Here is a 13347-nt window from a genome sequence, read left to right on the forward strand (position 1 = left end):
GGTTGTCCAGTTGAAAACTTCATAAAGCTTCAGTATAGCATCATGAGGGGACCCGGCAGTGGGATTTTCAAATAAACAGTATCAATAAACTTCAGCTGCATGCGAAAGGCTGTGTTGTGTGACTTGCACGCTGTATGCGCCCCGTTATCTTTATATCTGGGAGCTGGGGGAGGAAATAAAATTTTAGTTGTCTGTAGCTTCTAGGAAGAGTTGTGAGACAAAAAGAAAAAAGGCCTGGTGCAAACCGTGCTTTCAGCGCTTTTCTAGAATGTTTGGAGCCAAACCATAAACACCAGCCAAATGATGAAATCTGTGCTCTGAGAAACACAAAAACTTAGGTTTTAAGTAGAGGAAGGTATACAGCCCTCAGCATGAGAGATTGTTCTTTAATATTCAGTAGCAGTGTGCATGTTACCTAATTTGAGTAGACTTTCTGTCTACTCTAATGTGATTTTACTGTAAGATGCATAATTGTTAGAGTCATAAAACTTCCATGCTTGAATAACACACACTTCCCAACATGTACTTTCTGTGGTTGTAATTACACACTTTAACTTTCAGGTTAAAAAGCAGGAGGAATTAAAAGGCTTTTGGAGATTCTATCTCAATCTGGAACTTGTGACAGATTCATCTTATTTCAGAAAGGAATGTGGAATAAACTGATAATTAATTTAATGAAAAAATGCTTTGCAGGATGCAAAATTTACTAAGAAGCAGAGCTTCAGGATTTAACCAAGAAGTTATAAATATGATTCCTTCATGTAGTAAAAATTTGTTCTTCCAATTTGATTTTTTTTCCCCACCCCATTTCTCATAGTTGATTGACTTCCCCTGAATTTGGCAATAGACAATCTTCTAGGATTCTTATCATGAGGAACTGGTGATTTTGATGTACTACTCCACTTCTTTGAAATAAGAATATACTTGACATCAAAGTTAGGCAGGAGACACAAGGTTTGGAGCTAGCAACTTTTATCCTCTTGTGCAGGATCAACAACAGAAATTGTACACTTCAAGAAATGTTGGGCCGCTTGTTTAATCTTTCCATACATAATGGGGTTTTTTAAGAAAAATAGTTTTGGTAATGGTCTGGTTTTTTTGGAATGAGAACAGTGCCATAAATGTATAAAGTTGAATCATGAGCAGGATCTTGGTATTAAATTTTTGGTATAGGTTTTCTTTTTGTGAAAGATACATAGAACTGATTCTGTTGAGTCTTTAATATACAATCATATTGTCTCTGTCATTATTGATGCGGGGTACAAGTAGTATTGATGTTAACATACGTGTATTTCAACTCTGTTAAACAAAAAAAAAGTAACAACAGATCACTAAAAGAGTAGGGTTACAGATGAGAATTGTTTTCATTAGACAGGATTAAAAAGTCTAAACTGCTCTATTTCTTTGTAGTCTTAAAAAATTGCATGCACACAAAACATAGAAAGGTGGTTGTGGGTGTCTCATTCTTTCACTTTTATGACAAGAACATCTTGTACTTTGAGCAGGAGGGGAAGACTTGAATGTGAATGATGTTTCCAGCTTTACATTTTACTTTGTGTGTGAACTTTGGGCAACGTTGTTAATCGTCTTTTTCCAGGCTGTGGTTCTGCAGCCTCAGTCCGTACTGCCACTATCCAGTCCTGCTCCATTCCTTGCACTGGAACTGATGCTGTCTTAGCCATTTGGTGATGTGTGTCAGCTCTTTCAAGCTGGCAAGAAGAAAACATAGCAACCATCTGCCCAAAAACCTCCAGCAAAAGCCCAAGTTCTGCCGACCAGCTTAGCTGATCTAAGTTACTGAGGGGTTAGCGTGCCAGCGCTGTCCCAGCGCAGGGAGTGGAACTGCTTGCCAGAAGTGTGGCGGTTCTGTGTGAGCATTGATTCCAGCTGGCTTTGGTCATGGACTACCACAAACCCATGCCCTGATTTGAACAGGGGAGATACTTGCTTCCCGGTAGAATTCAGTGACCTCTTTTGAAGTCTTGGATGAATGGAAGAAGTGAAGTACACGCTACCTGCGCATACCTATACAGTGTGGGAAGCGTGATTTTAGACTTCATGAAGTCTTGAATACCTGCTGATATGAGCACGCTTTTTTTAAAGTAATTGTGACAAAAGTGTCTGTTATTTGGTCTAGGATTGGCATAAAGGGCCTATTTTGGTGTCTGAAGTTTTAATAGAATGTAATGCAACTGAGACTTCAGTCACTGACAATTATTTGAGAGCTGAAGTGTCCTAAACTATTTACTTTGTTACTTAGCAGTGGAAATGACTTTTTTTTTTTTTTTTACATTATAAACCAACAGACTTTAGGAATTGCATTTTATGTCTATTAAGCTTTGACTGGAAATCAAATGAGTAAAATGTAGAACATTACTAAGATAGTAATTAACTTTGTTAGGGAACTGTATGTAAGTGGAAACTGGGTCAGTTGTACAGTTACATAGCCAACAACATTCTGAAAGTATTCAAGATGGATAGGTGTTAAATACTATAACGACTTCATGTGAGTCTGCTTAAGTTCCAAGAATGAAAGCATTAGTGGACCACAATAGTGTGCTTTAGGCAAGGTACTTATTTGGGAGACTTACTTAAGATTCCTCCACAACTCTTGTGGTGGAATTGTCATAAAATGAGCACACAGTGGCATTCAGTAGATCTTGTTCTGATAGTGTTTCTGCACAACTTTGAAAATAGATAGTAAGAAAATGTATCTGTTACAAAGGAATGTGCAGTTTGTTTTACGGTATTTGCATTGATCTGTGAGGGGTTTTTTGCATGTATCTTGGAAAAATGATTTTTAAAAGCAGACTTTCCTAGAAATGTCCTCATTCTGAGTGTAGCAAGGAAAGCTATGTGCAAAAGCATATCTGATTTGGAGTGCTAGAGCTTCGGCATTAGCAGCAGCTGGCCTTTGTGCTCAGCTTCCTGAAACGTGGATTTAGGAGGAGGAGGATTGTCATGGTATCTGTCCCAAGATCAGATTTAACAGGCTTGGTCAAAAATGAGTTTGATTGTTTGGCTTTGGCAAGAATGAAAGCATTTGCACTTCCCAGGCATGCTTGCGTAGTCTTTAATCAGAGCATCTTTAATAAGTATGATTACCTTCATTTCAGGTGAAAGAATTAGTTGACTAATTTATATACAGTTGACTGTGCAATTTATATACAGATGATGCACAGTAGACACTTATTTACATATACATTAACATGAGAATGCTTTGGAGGGAATGCCAACAAAAAGGTTGAAAGCCATGATTCTTTGGGTTCACTTTTTACTAGTTTCCTTAGCGTTTGATGTGGACTTTAGGCGTGGACTTTAGGAGAAAGGGACTACAAGGTTCCATATTTCAATATAACAGATGCCCTTCCAAGTAAAATTACAGTAAGAGTGGCATGATTGCAACCATTGGGTAATGCGATATAATTATACTTACACATGTTGGGTCCTTCAGAGAAGACCTGAAAATAATTATTTTTAATTAGAAGTGATCTGAAGTTGTGTCTGCATTGCAAAAACTGTAAGCACTTTTTGGAGGCTGGAGGATCTCTACTTGTATTGCAGTGGTGAAAGCTAGAGTGGGAAAGCAGCAGTGAGAGTACAGACCTGTTCAACCAAAGATGTACACACATGAATTTTGAATTATGGATGCATTTGAAGTGGAAGTTGATATTGTTTCCAGTAAGAGGCAGCTTGCAGGCTCCAAGTGCCATACGTTTTTTTTCCCCTTACTTAAGTGGAATTCCTTTTTCTTATCTGCACTTCCTTTGAGATCAAGTCTGATGAGTTGTCTGACCTTTTTCATTCATTTTCTGTACCTTTGCAGCTTTATATGGCTTCTGCTTGAATAATCCCCAGAATGTGTATCCTTGTGTTCTTCTGTGGTCATTGACTACTAATAGTTGGCTTTTGGGTTGTTGGTTTGGTTTTTTGAGGGTGTTTTGTTTGGGGGTTTTTTTGATGGGTTTTTTTTGTTTGTTTTTTTTTTACATTTTACTCAGTTATTCACAGAATGCTCTTGCTGGTTTTCCAGTCCTCTCTCTTTCTTTCTTATTGCCACTGAGAATGGTGAGAGGGTTACAGGGTTTTCTTTCCTCCTAGTTGCTGTAGAGACTTCAAGGAGGAGCAGCGTATTTGTAGGGATACAGGTGTGTGGGAGAGTGCTGTTTATATTTGAGTGGAAGGGTACGTCCACCTCCCTGAAGACTTTTACCCCACAACTCAGAAATGCTGATACTCAGTTGAAGCTTGAACCTCTTACAGATTTTGTAAGTTTAGAGACAAAATCAACATTGAAAGAGGAGCAAAGATGCAAATGAGAAGGAAATGCAGGGAGGTATTAAGGGAACAGACTGAAAGTTTTCAATTACATGAGAGTCCTTATTTAGAAAGGAAGATACACAGAAGAAAGTATGGGAGAAGAGAGCAGTATTGATGCAATGAAATGCTAGTTCAGCAAAATAGGCCTGTTGGTCATGGCACAGCAGAATTCATGGGACTAAAACTCCACAGTACTTCAGTGGAAGATAGTGTTTTATACTTGAAGATGACTAGTTTGCTGTAGAACACTTCCAAAGAGATTTGTGTCAAACTGCTTTTTTGATGTTTGTCAGATGATTAAAACATGCTGCTCTGTGGAACTTTCTTCATACTAAGCAATGTAAATGGCAGGTGGCTTGTTTTTTAACTCGTTCTTAATGCATTCTTTTGTCTTGGTGTGTAATCAAGTATAAAGCTGGAAAAAATAAAAGCAATTCTGTTTAAGTTAGTATTATTGCAAAGTGCGCGTATGAGGAGAAAGACCAAGAAACTGGTGAATCTTAAAATTTTCTTACACAGAGTTTGTGTTTTGTGAAACCTGATGATAAACTTCCTGCCAGCATTTATTTTTTGATTTCCTAATTTTGCACAAATGTTTCTTTTACTCTATTCTGTACCAGGTGCTGCTAAAACTCTTGGCACGGAGTTGGTTTTAGTGTTACTTTAAAAAACAAACTACTTATACTTTATACAGTCACTTAACACTTAACTTGGATACCTGCCATAATGTATTCTGTAACTAAAGTAGTGCATACATCATTATGACTCTTTTTTGCTTCGTAAACTTTAATGCAGTTCAACAGAATTTTGTAAATAAACTGCTTAAGCAGTTAAAACACTTTATTTTAAAGTGAGACAGCATCTCAAGATGTGGAAGAGGAACTGATTCAAATATCAGATATTAGCAGTTAATAAGATAGTCTGGTTTCATATTTTGCCCTCCTGTCTTGCTGTCGAAGGCTGTTTGTAGTGGAAAATGGGCACTTGAAGGAAGAGAAGTGGTAAATCTCTAAATATATGTAGAAAATCAGATGATTGAAGATATTTGGGTTAAAATATAGGGATTTTATTAAAAAAAAATATAAAAATAGCTGTGAACAGTACTGTTAAGAGGCACATGGTGGCCTTGCTTGTGAGCTCTGCTACAGTGATTTATACTCCTAGAAGTACATAGGTGTATTAGAAAAATTTGAGAAGCATTTTCAATGCCATTTTATTTTCCTTGGTGTTTATGTACAAGATCTTTTTTAAAACTGGGGATTTGGTTTCATTCCTGCCAGTGATGCCGGCTGTAGGTGCCTTATTGGTGTGTGAATACATAATTCAGAAATGACTGGACCCAACTGCCAGCTTGTCATAGGCTCTGAAGGACTTAGCAGAAAGTAAAGAAATAAATAAATGTGAGCTAGATGTCTATACAGAAAGTCTTTTCCCACTTACTTCTGTAGTACTTGGGCTGTTGACAGTTGATGGATTTAGTGCTGGTAAAGGACTGGAAACCTGGGCTTGAAGTGCCAGTAGTAATAGACTGTAAGTATTTGCATCCCTTGGCTAGGTGCTTCAAGAAAGAAATGGGAAGAAACCAGGATTCATAGATGGTAGATAGATAAGTGATTGATTGATGATGTTGGGGGCAGAAGTCCAACACATGTGAACTCCTGCAGTGGGTTATGGATTTGTGGGCCACGGGGAAGCTCCTGGGGATGGAAATATTTTTGAAAGCATGCTCCACAACAGGGAATGTGTAATCCCTGAGGCATTCCTCTAGCTGAAAGAGGGTTGTGATGCTTTGAAATTTACTTCTAGCTATGAGCAAGAGAGGGTCATAGCTACACTTTTAATGTTGATGAGTAGTAGAATTGCGGCTTTTCCCTCTGTTACTTTTTCTTCCAATGCAGTTTCCCCCATTTTCAATTTCATTGTAGTTGCTGAGATTTCAGGCTTTCCCTATACTTGAGTAAATAATTTTAATTTTTTTTTTCCCCCCCCTTATTCAGTTACTGAAATCATGAATCCTGTGTATAGCCCTGGATCTTCAGGGGTTCCCTATGCAAATGCCAAAGGAATTGGTTATCCAGGTAAGTAACTGTTTTTTTTTTTTTCATGTGTGGTAATCTGTTTGGGGATTTGGGTGGGGTTTTTTTAAGTTTTAAAGGTGATGTTTCAAGAGTCATGTTAGTTGTTCTGTAACTTCAGTATCTCTTTCAAAGCAGCTTATTTTAGAGCTGTAATAATTATGCCCTGCAAGAAGAGGAGTCAGTCTTATTTCTGCTGCTAGTTGGCTGGCGCTGTTAACCTTTCTATCCCCTAATTCTTGTTCATGCTATCTGTTTTATGACTGCCTGAAGCATAGCATCAAAGGTGGGATCAAGAAAATGGCCAGAAAGTGTTTTTTAAAATAGAAATTAAATGTATTTCTTGCCTTCTCTGCATCTCATTTGGCTTCAGGTTTCTCACCAGGGTTTTTTCCACTCATCTCCTAATGTGTGTGTGAGCAGGGTTCATTTCTGATGTCCCCATAGTTCAGAAGCTGGATAAGACAATAATTAGATTTGGACAGAACTTTCTAGGAACACTGAAGGGAAGGGCTGTGTTGCCTCTATGAGGCATTTCAAGCAGTATGTCTTGATGCAGTAATTTTTTTATATATCTGCGGGGTAAGGGAATTATTCCATCCTGGGAGAGGTTGGGGGGTCTTTCAGCTCAGACTTCATGTATCGTCATAAATAAAACTTTCGTCACTTTTACAGGGAGGCTGTTGTGTGATTTAGTTGGTGTCTGTATTAGGAGCTGGAAATCATTCTGAGTCATTACTGTTTATATTCTTTGTAGCTCTACTAGATTTTCCTACTGGTATTTACAGTTTTTAAATGTGCTTTTCAGTTTAGGTAGTGTTCTGGAGTTCTCTTTTCCTGTTATGCTTTTCTGTGTTCCTTCTTCTAAATACTGATGCATAAATGAGTTTTCTTTACTGTTGACTTGGTAAACTCAAAAACATTTAAATTTTTATTTTTACTTTTTAGGTACTTTTTTCCACAAATTAGTGTACCCTTCTTGATTTCTACAGTATTTATAAGAGGAAAACCCAGACTCTTGCAATGGTTTTAAATCTATAGAGTGACTGAAATTGTGCAGTAATAAATTGTAAAGCTGATGCTGTGTAACCTTAAGTCCCACAGGATAGTTTTATTCTCTGTAACTGTCTTAGTTATACGGACTACAGTAATAAAAAGGCAAGCAGCAGTGGTTTACTGATTAATATCAGCTACAGTACAATTATTGCTATATTCCTAATAGATTGCTTTTGCAAGATTTTCTTTTGGTTTAGATGAAGATTATTATGAATTATTTAAATACTGCTTTGTGTATCTATTAATTTTCTAAGCACACATTTATATTAACCAAGGTTTCATTTGTACTTATAATCATTTACACATTGCATTGATGCTCTTGTTTATACTAATCTAAGTGGTACTTTAATTTACTTGGCAAGATACGCTGTTGTAGATTCATAAATAGCAGTTTAAACAACATTACAACTTTTAGTCTTTCATTCTGCTTTTATACATATTAGACTACCTATTGAATTATGTAAGTACTGTAAATTTTCCAGTCTTCACTTGGTTATAAATTAGCATAACTAAAATGTATAGAATTGAAGTAGAATCATTACAGAAGTGCCTTAAGTGTCATGCTTCAAGTTCATCACTCAAAATTCTTCCTTATAGCAGTCGATTGATATACACAACTGTGACCCTTAAATTCAGCTTAGTCAATAAGTTCTACAGTGACACTGTTACAGATGGTTTTCTGAGCTGCCTGGTTCAAACTTAAAGATGGTTTGATGTTTATCCCTTAACTTATAGGGATAAACACAAAACTTTCTCTAAAATGAAAAGTTGACTTACATTTTAGGATTTATTTTTTTTTTAAACCTGGTGCATAGACTTAAGTCTCCCTTCTTTGCCTCTCCTAATTTAAAAGCTACAGATTCTCCATTCAGAATAATTGAATTTACGTGGATTGCATGGTACTAGAAAGTAATGAACATGTCACTAGGTAGAATGTATTATTTAAAGGCCCTGTGTTTCTAAAGCTGTTGCATATTTAATAGCTGTTTATATTATACTACACCTATTTGAGGTTGTTGGATGGGTTTACCGTAGCGAGGAGTCAGTGTCTAAATGTTCTCATGTGGATGAAAGTTCTGTGTAGAAGTTAAAACTGCTGCTTGTCGTAGTTATGTTTTTCACAAACTACTTGTTTCTTGAGCAGCTCAGAGTGCTCTGTGGTGGAGCTAAACCTGTGAAGAAAGAATAGAGGACTGGAAATGTATACGACAAATAATGTTGCATATGTGTGGTCAGTTTGGGTGATGTGGAAAGCTGTACTAACGCTTTTCAGTAGCAGCTTGTGAATTTAGAATCTTAAGAGCTATTGAAACTCTAAAAAGTTATTATGAATTGGATATGTTATTTTTACCTTTCATTTTTAAGCCTAATGCTTTTCTTAGCATTATCCCTACTGACCACCCAATAGTAGTGCCAAGCATATGTCACTTGATATGTTTATAGAGTGCTTTGCCAAACTGGGTTAGCATATGTAGTCCTGAGCTAAGGAATTTTTATTGTTAGGATTAATTGCTAAGGACTCTGGGATTTATAGCAAAGTAGAAACCCTTCAAATTTGAATAGCAGTTTAAAACTAGCAGCTTTAAGCCTGACAGTGAGTAGGGAAATAGTAATTGCCTTTTATCTGGAGACGTTTTTATAAGTTGATAACAATATGTGGTAGTAACTCTGTCTTTCTAAGTACAGACATTACTCATTTTCACAGTTTGGAATAATGTAAAAAAGTTCCTGGAAAAATTAATAGCTATGATTAATTCAGCAATTTTGCTTATTACAATCTAAACAAGCTTTGTATATTTCAAGTAACTGTAGCTTTTGATAATGCTTTTTTTTGCCTTATGTTGGAGGCCAGTGTATTGCAGTCTTCATTCAGCCATAGCAGTTCTTGCATTCTAGTGTAGAAGTTTTTACCTATCATTTTGCTGATACCTCAGTGAATCACTTATTAGTGTTATAGTACGTGCTTGAAACTGGTGAGCTTGTTTGATACGCGAGTGTAGTAACGAATCTGTGTCAAATGCAGCAAGATTTTGGGCTATTTAAGGTTGCTTTGTACTCACTACTTGGGGTATCTCTGATCTGGAGAGTCAGAGGCACTCAGACTTTTAGGGATATATTTCTGTGAATAAGTCCCTTCAGATAAATATTTGATGTGCAACAGGTCTTAACTTGAGGGGGTGGAGGATCGGATAGTTGCACAAAACTTTGTTGTCCAGCTAACTTAAGAGTTACTTGGCCAACTTTGAGATTTGCTGAAACAGGGATGTAAGGGAGAATGGCACTTGTGACTCCTTAGCTGTTCCCTTCATCTAGCATTCGGCTTCATGTGGCATGGGAGAAGAAGAGCCTGGTGTTCTAGTTGAGGAGGTGTGATTGAAGGCTATCTGCTAGCTCATCTCTGTTAAAAGATGTACAGCGAGAATCTTTGAGACTAAAGTCTAGTTAGATTGTGCAGTCAGTCTAGACAATAACTCTGACCTATTCTTTCTTCTAGCTGGCTTCCCAATGGGCTATGCAGCGGCTGCTCCTGCCTATTCCCCTAATATGTATCCTGGAGCAAATCCTACCTTCCAAACAGGTATGTATAATAGGTGTGTCAAAGCAGTAACCTGAAGTTTGGAAGTTGTTAGAATCAAGAAAGGAAAAGCGGTAGGGGCTTACAATAACACTTATACTGTGTGATAAGTTTTGTGTTACTTTGAATATGACTCATTAGGACTCATCTGTGCTCCATTGTATATAACATCAGGATTCCTGCAGCTGTGCTGAGGACTAGCTAATTTTTTATCCTAGGATCAGATAACTGAAAGGTAGTTCCAATCTTATTACTGGTTGCAGTCTGCAGGTCCTACTGCAGGAAGATGAATATAAGCTGCATGTGGTCAATTTACCAAATCACGAGACTGACGTTTTTATCCAGTTGATTGGGTTTTTTTCCTCTGTGTCAGTTATATTGTAATGAAAGTTACGGTTTCTGGGGAAGATTGTTGACTTGTTAGACTTGATTGTGTTGTCAGTTTAGGTTGCATTGAATTATCTTGGAATATATCTTATGGTATATAACAAAGAGTAAGATATTTTTCACTTTTCTGTGAAAAAGGAATAAGGACGTATAGAAGTAATTGTATACCATGTTTGAATGTCCTAAATTTTTTTTTAAAGGTAGTACTATTAGAGTCTTTATTGATGTTGAATAGAAAATAAGCTTTTATTTCAGAACTAAGAATAACTTTAATTTTTAGCTACTCTTTAAGCTATGAACTAAAGTTTAAAATGTCCAGATTTTCTAATTCAGGCAGATAACAACTTGAAGTACTTTGTCCTGATAGCTGGGATTTTTTTTGTTGTTCTTACTTTTTTGATGTGATTGCTTGTTTATAGAATCAAAGCTTTTGTAAATTCACATTGTGCAGCAGTATTTGAATGTGCCGTGTCACTGCTGTTCAGAAAGGGTATCTTTCTTAAATTTCTGTGGTTTTGAATAAACATATGGTTTACTTTTAAGGTCTTTGCTCCCTGTAAAATTAAATGGAAAGGCAGAATACATCTTGTACAGATGTACCACTTTGCAAGAATGAAAGTTAAATTGCCTGTGCAGCTGTATCAATGGGTTTTTAGAATGAGTGAGCTTGACTGAGGACTGAGTTGTAGTTGATCCTTCATGTTCAGCATTTTGTAGGTATTCCTATATAGGAATGCTGCCAAATACACTGAATCCAACTATTTGTTGATACAACTATGAAAATATAAATCCACATTTTTTTAATCCCATATCAATAGATTTAAAATAAAATTGTGCAAAAATAGAATGGGCTTTCCATGCTTAGTTGACACAGTCAAGTATTTTCAGTCTGTTATCAGTATTATCTAAAGGATAGGACTCATGCTTGCATGTTGAGACTGGCATACTGTGTACTCACATGAAGATTAAGGAATTTGGAAATAAAGAAAATTGTTACCCTTGACTTTAGAAAGCAGTGTACTGACACTTGTTTTTCATGTTTTTAATGCAGATTTACCTTTGTTTCAGGTTATACACCAGGCACCCCATATAAAGTATCTTGTTCACCTACTAGTGGTGCAGTGCCACCGTATTCTTCGTCACCGAATCCCTATCAGACTGCTGTGTACCCAGTTCGAAGTGCCTATCCACAGCAGAATCCATATGCACAGGTAAATGAACAAAACCAAAAAACTGTTTGGGTAGTATTTTGTTTGCCTTGTAATATCTGCTTGAATTCTGAACTTTACATCACATTTATTTCTTCATGGATGGAGACGATTTTTAGCTGCCTGTAGTAAGAATTCTTAATACAGGTATTTATGGAGTGCTCTTTTACATTCTCTCTTGCATGACAATTACTCTGCGCTTACTGATAATGTGTTCAGTCTTTGAAGAGACACTAGATTAAGTAGTTTTAAAAATGCACACTGGATGGTACCACTACCCCATCCTGATTTCATTTTGTCAAAAATTGTCATAAACTTGCATTAATTTTCGGTTTTTTAGGAAGCCTCTGTTGTGATTGAGGGAGTTACCAAGCCTTATACTAGGCAAACTGTTGAAAACTGTTAGAAAGGAGAGAATTAAGCCATTTAATTAAAGGTGGTATTTTGGGGGAAAAGTTGGCCCTCTTTTTGCATAGAGGAAACTTGCCTGGTGTGTATGCAGTATTCAGAGGGAATTAATAAGCACATAACAAGGTTTATCCAATCTGCTTAGCGCAGTTTTGCCAAAAAAAAAAAAAAAAAGTTTCTTTAAATAGAAGCAGCTGAATAAAAAGCTGTGAAAGAATGAGAGAAGTTCTGTCATGGATTAATATATGAAAAGATACAAAATGAAGGGAATGAATGATGAATTAGTCCTTATTGTTGAAGGTGTAGTCAGCATTGGAGTTCTACAAAGTTCTCTGCTTTTGAATGTTATCCTAAATGCCTTAAAAAGGGAATAAATGTTAAAAAGTTTGCCAGTGAAACACAACTGGAATAGTTGAAATTAAGTTCTGGCTTCTGCTCTGTAAATACACTGCATCTTTAGAATAATCCTTTAATTTTATGATACATTCGTGAAAGAAGACATAATTTATCTTCGCCACCAGATATCCTATAATTATTTAATTTACTTTTTTTCTCTAACAGCAAGGCACTTACTACACACAGCCTTTGTATGCAGCACCACCCCACGTAATTCACCACACCACAGTTGTGCAGCCTAACGGCATGCCAGCAACTATGTACCCTGCTCCGATTCCACCACCGAGAGGAAACGGTGTGACTATGGGGATGGTGGCTGGGACTACTATGGCAATGTCAGCAGGTATGTGAACTTACAACCCTTAAGTTTTCCTGATGAAGCTCTCCTTTCAGGTTGAGACAGAACACAGCTGCATTGCAGAAGTGTGATGCCAGAGGTGTATTTGGCAGAATCATAAAATTTTTTAGATTAGAAGGGACTTCTGTAGATCATCTAGTCCAGCATCTTTAAAGTGGGTCTGGCTAGATCAGATTGAGTAAGACTGCTAAGATCCTGTGATCTCAGCCTGTTTGTTTCTGAAGCCCCTTAGTCTGTAAAAGCCTATCTGGAATAATGCAAACAAGAATTAATTTATTCTGATTTATCAGTCAAGTTATCTCTACCATCAAATATTCTTACAGCGTGTAAAGCTTGCTGTGGGAAAAAGTTTTGCAGTGAATAATGCTTATTTTGCAGAGTGTCTGCTAGAGCTATTTTTGAGTAATGAGTATCTTTGTGTGCATTAGAGTAAACATAAAAATGATCCTCTTGCATAAATGTTTGAAGAAAGATTGCGGCTGGAGTGCAGAATTATACTGGTAGCTTTAAATCAGAATATGAGCAAGCTGTAATTGTTTTTAAAATCATTCTTTCCCCCCCCCC

General features: G+C 36.8%; 1 protein-coding gene across 1 annotated transcript in view; it reads left to right on the forward strand.

Moving 5' to 3' along the window:
• The first annotated feature begins 6319 nt into the window (after positions 1–6319).
• FAM168B (family with sequence similarity 168 member B) overlaps positions 6320–13347 on the forward strand; it is a 9163-nt gene continuing 2135 nt past the window's right edge. The window contains exons 1-4 of the mRNA XM_010168109.2: positions 6320–6398; positions 9946–10029; positions 11482–11624; positions 12591–12768. Of these exons, the coding sequence (XP_010166411.1) occupies positions 6329–6398; positions 9946–10029; positions 11482–11624; positions 12591–12768 (475 nt within the window). The 5' untranslated portion in view covers positions 6320–6328. The remainder of the gene's footprint in view (positions 6399–9945; positions 10030–11481; positions 11625–12590; positions 12769–13347) is intronic.

The sequence above is a fragment of the Antrostomus carolinensis genome, unplaced genomic scaffold (genome assembly GCF_000700745.2).
Source record: "Antrostomus carolinensis isolate BGI_N321 unplaced genomic scaffold, ASM70074v2 scaffold18055, whole genome shotgun sequence".
In the NCBI taxonomy this organism is placed as follows: Eukaryota; Metazoa; Chordata; class Aves; order Caprimulgiformes; family Caprimulgidae; genus Antrostomus; species Antrostomus carolinensis.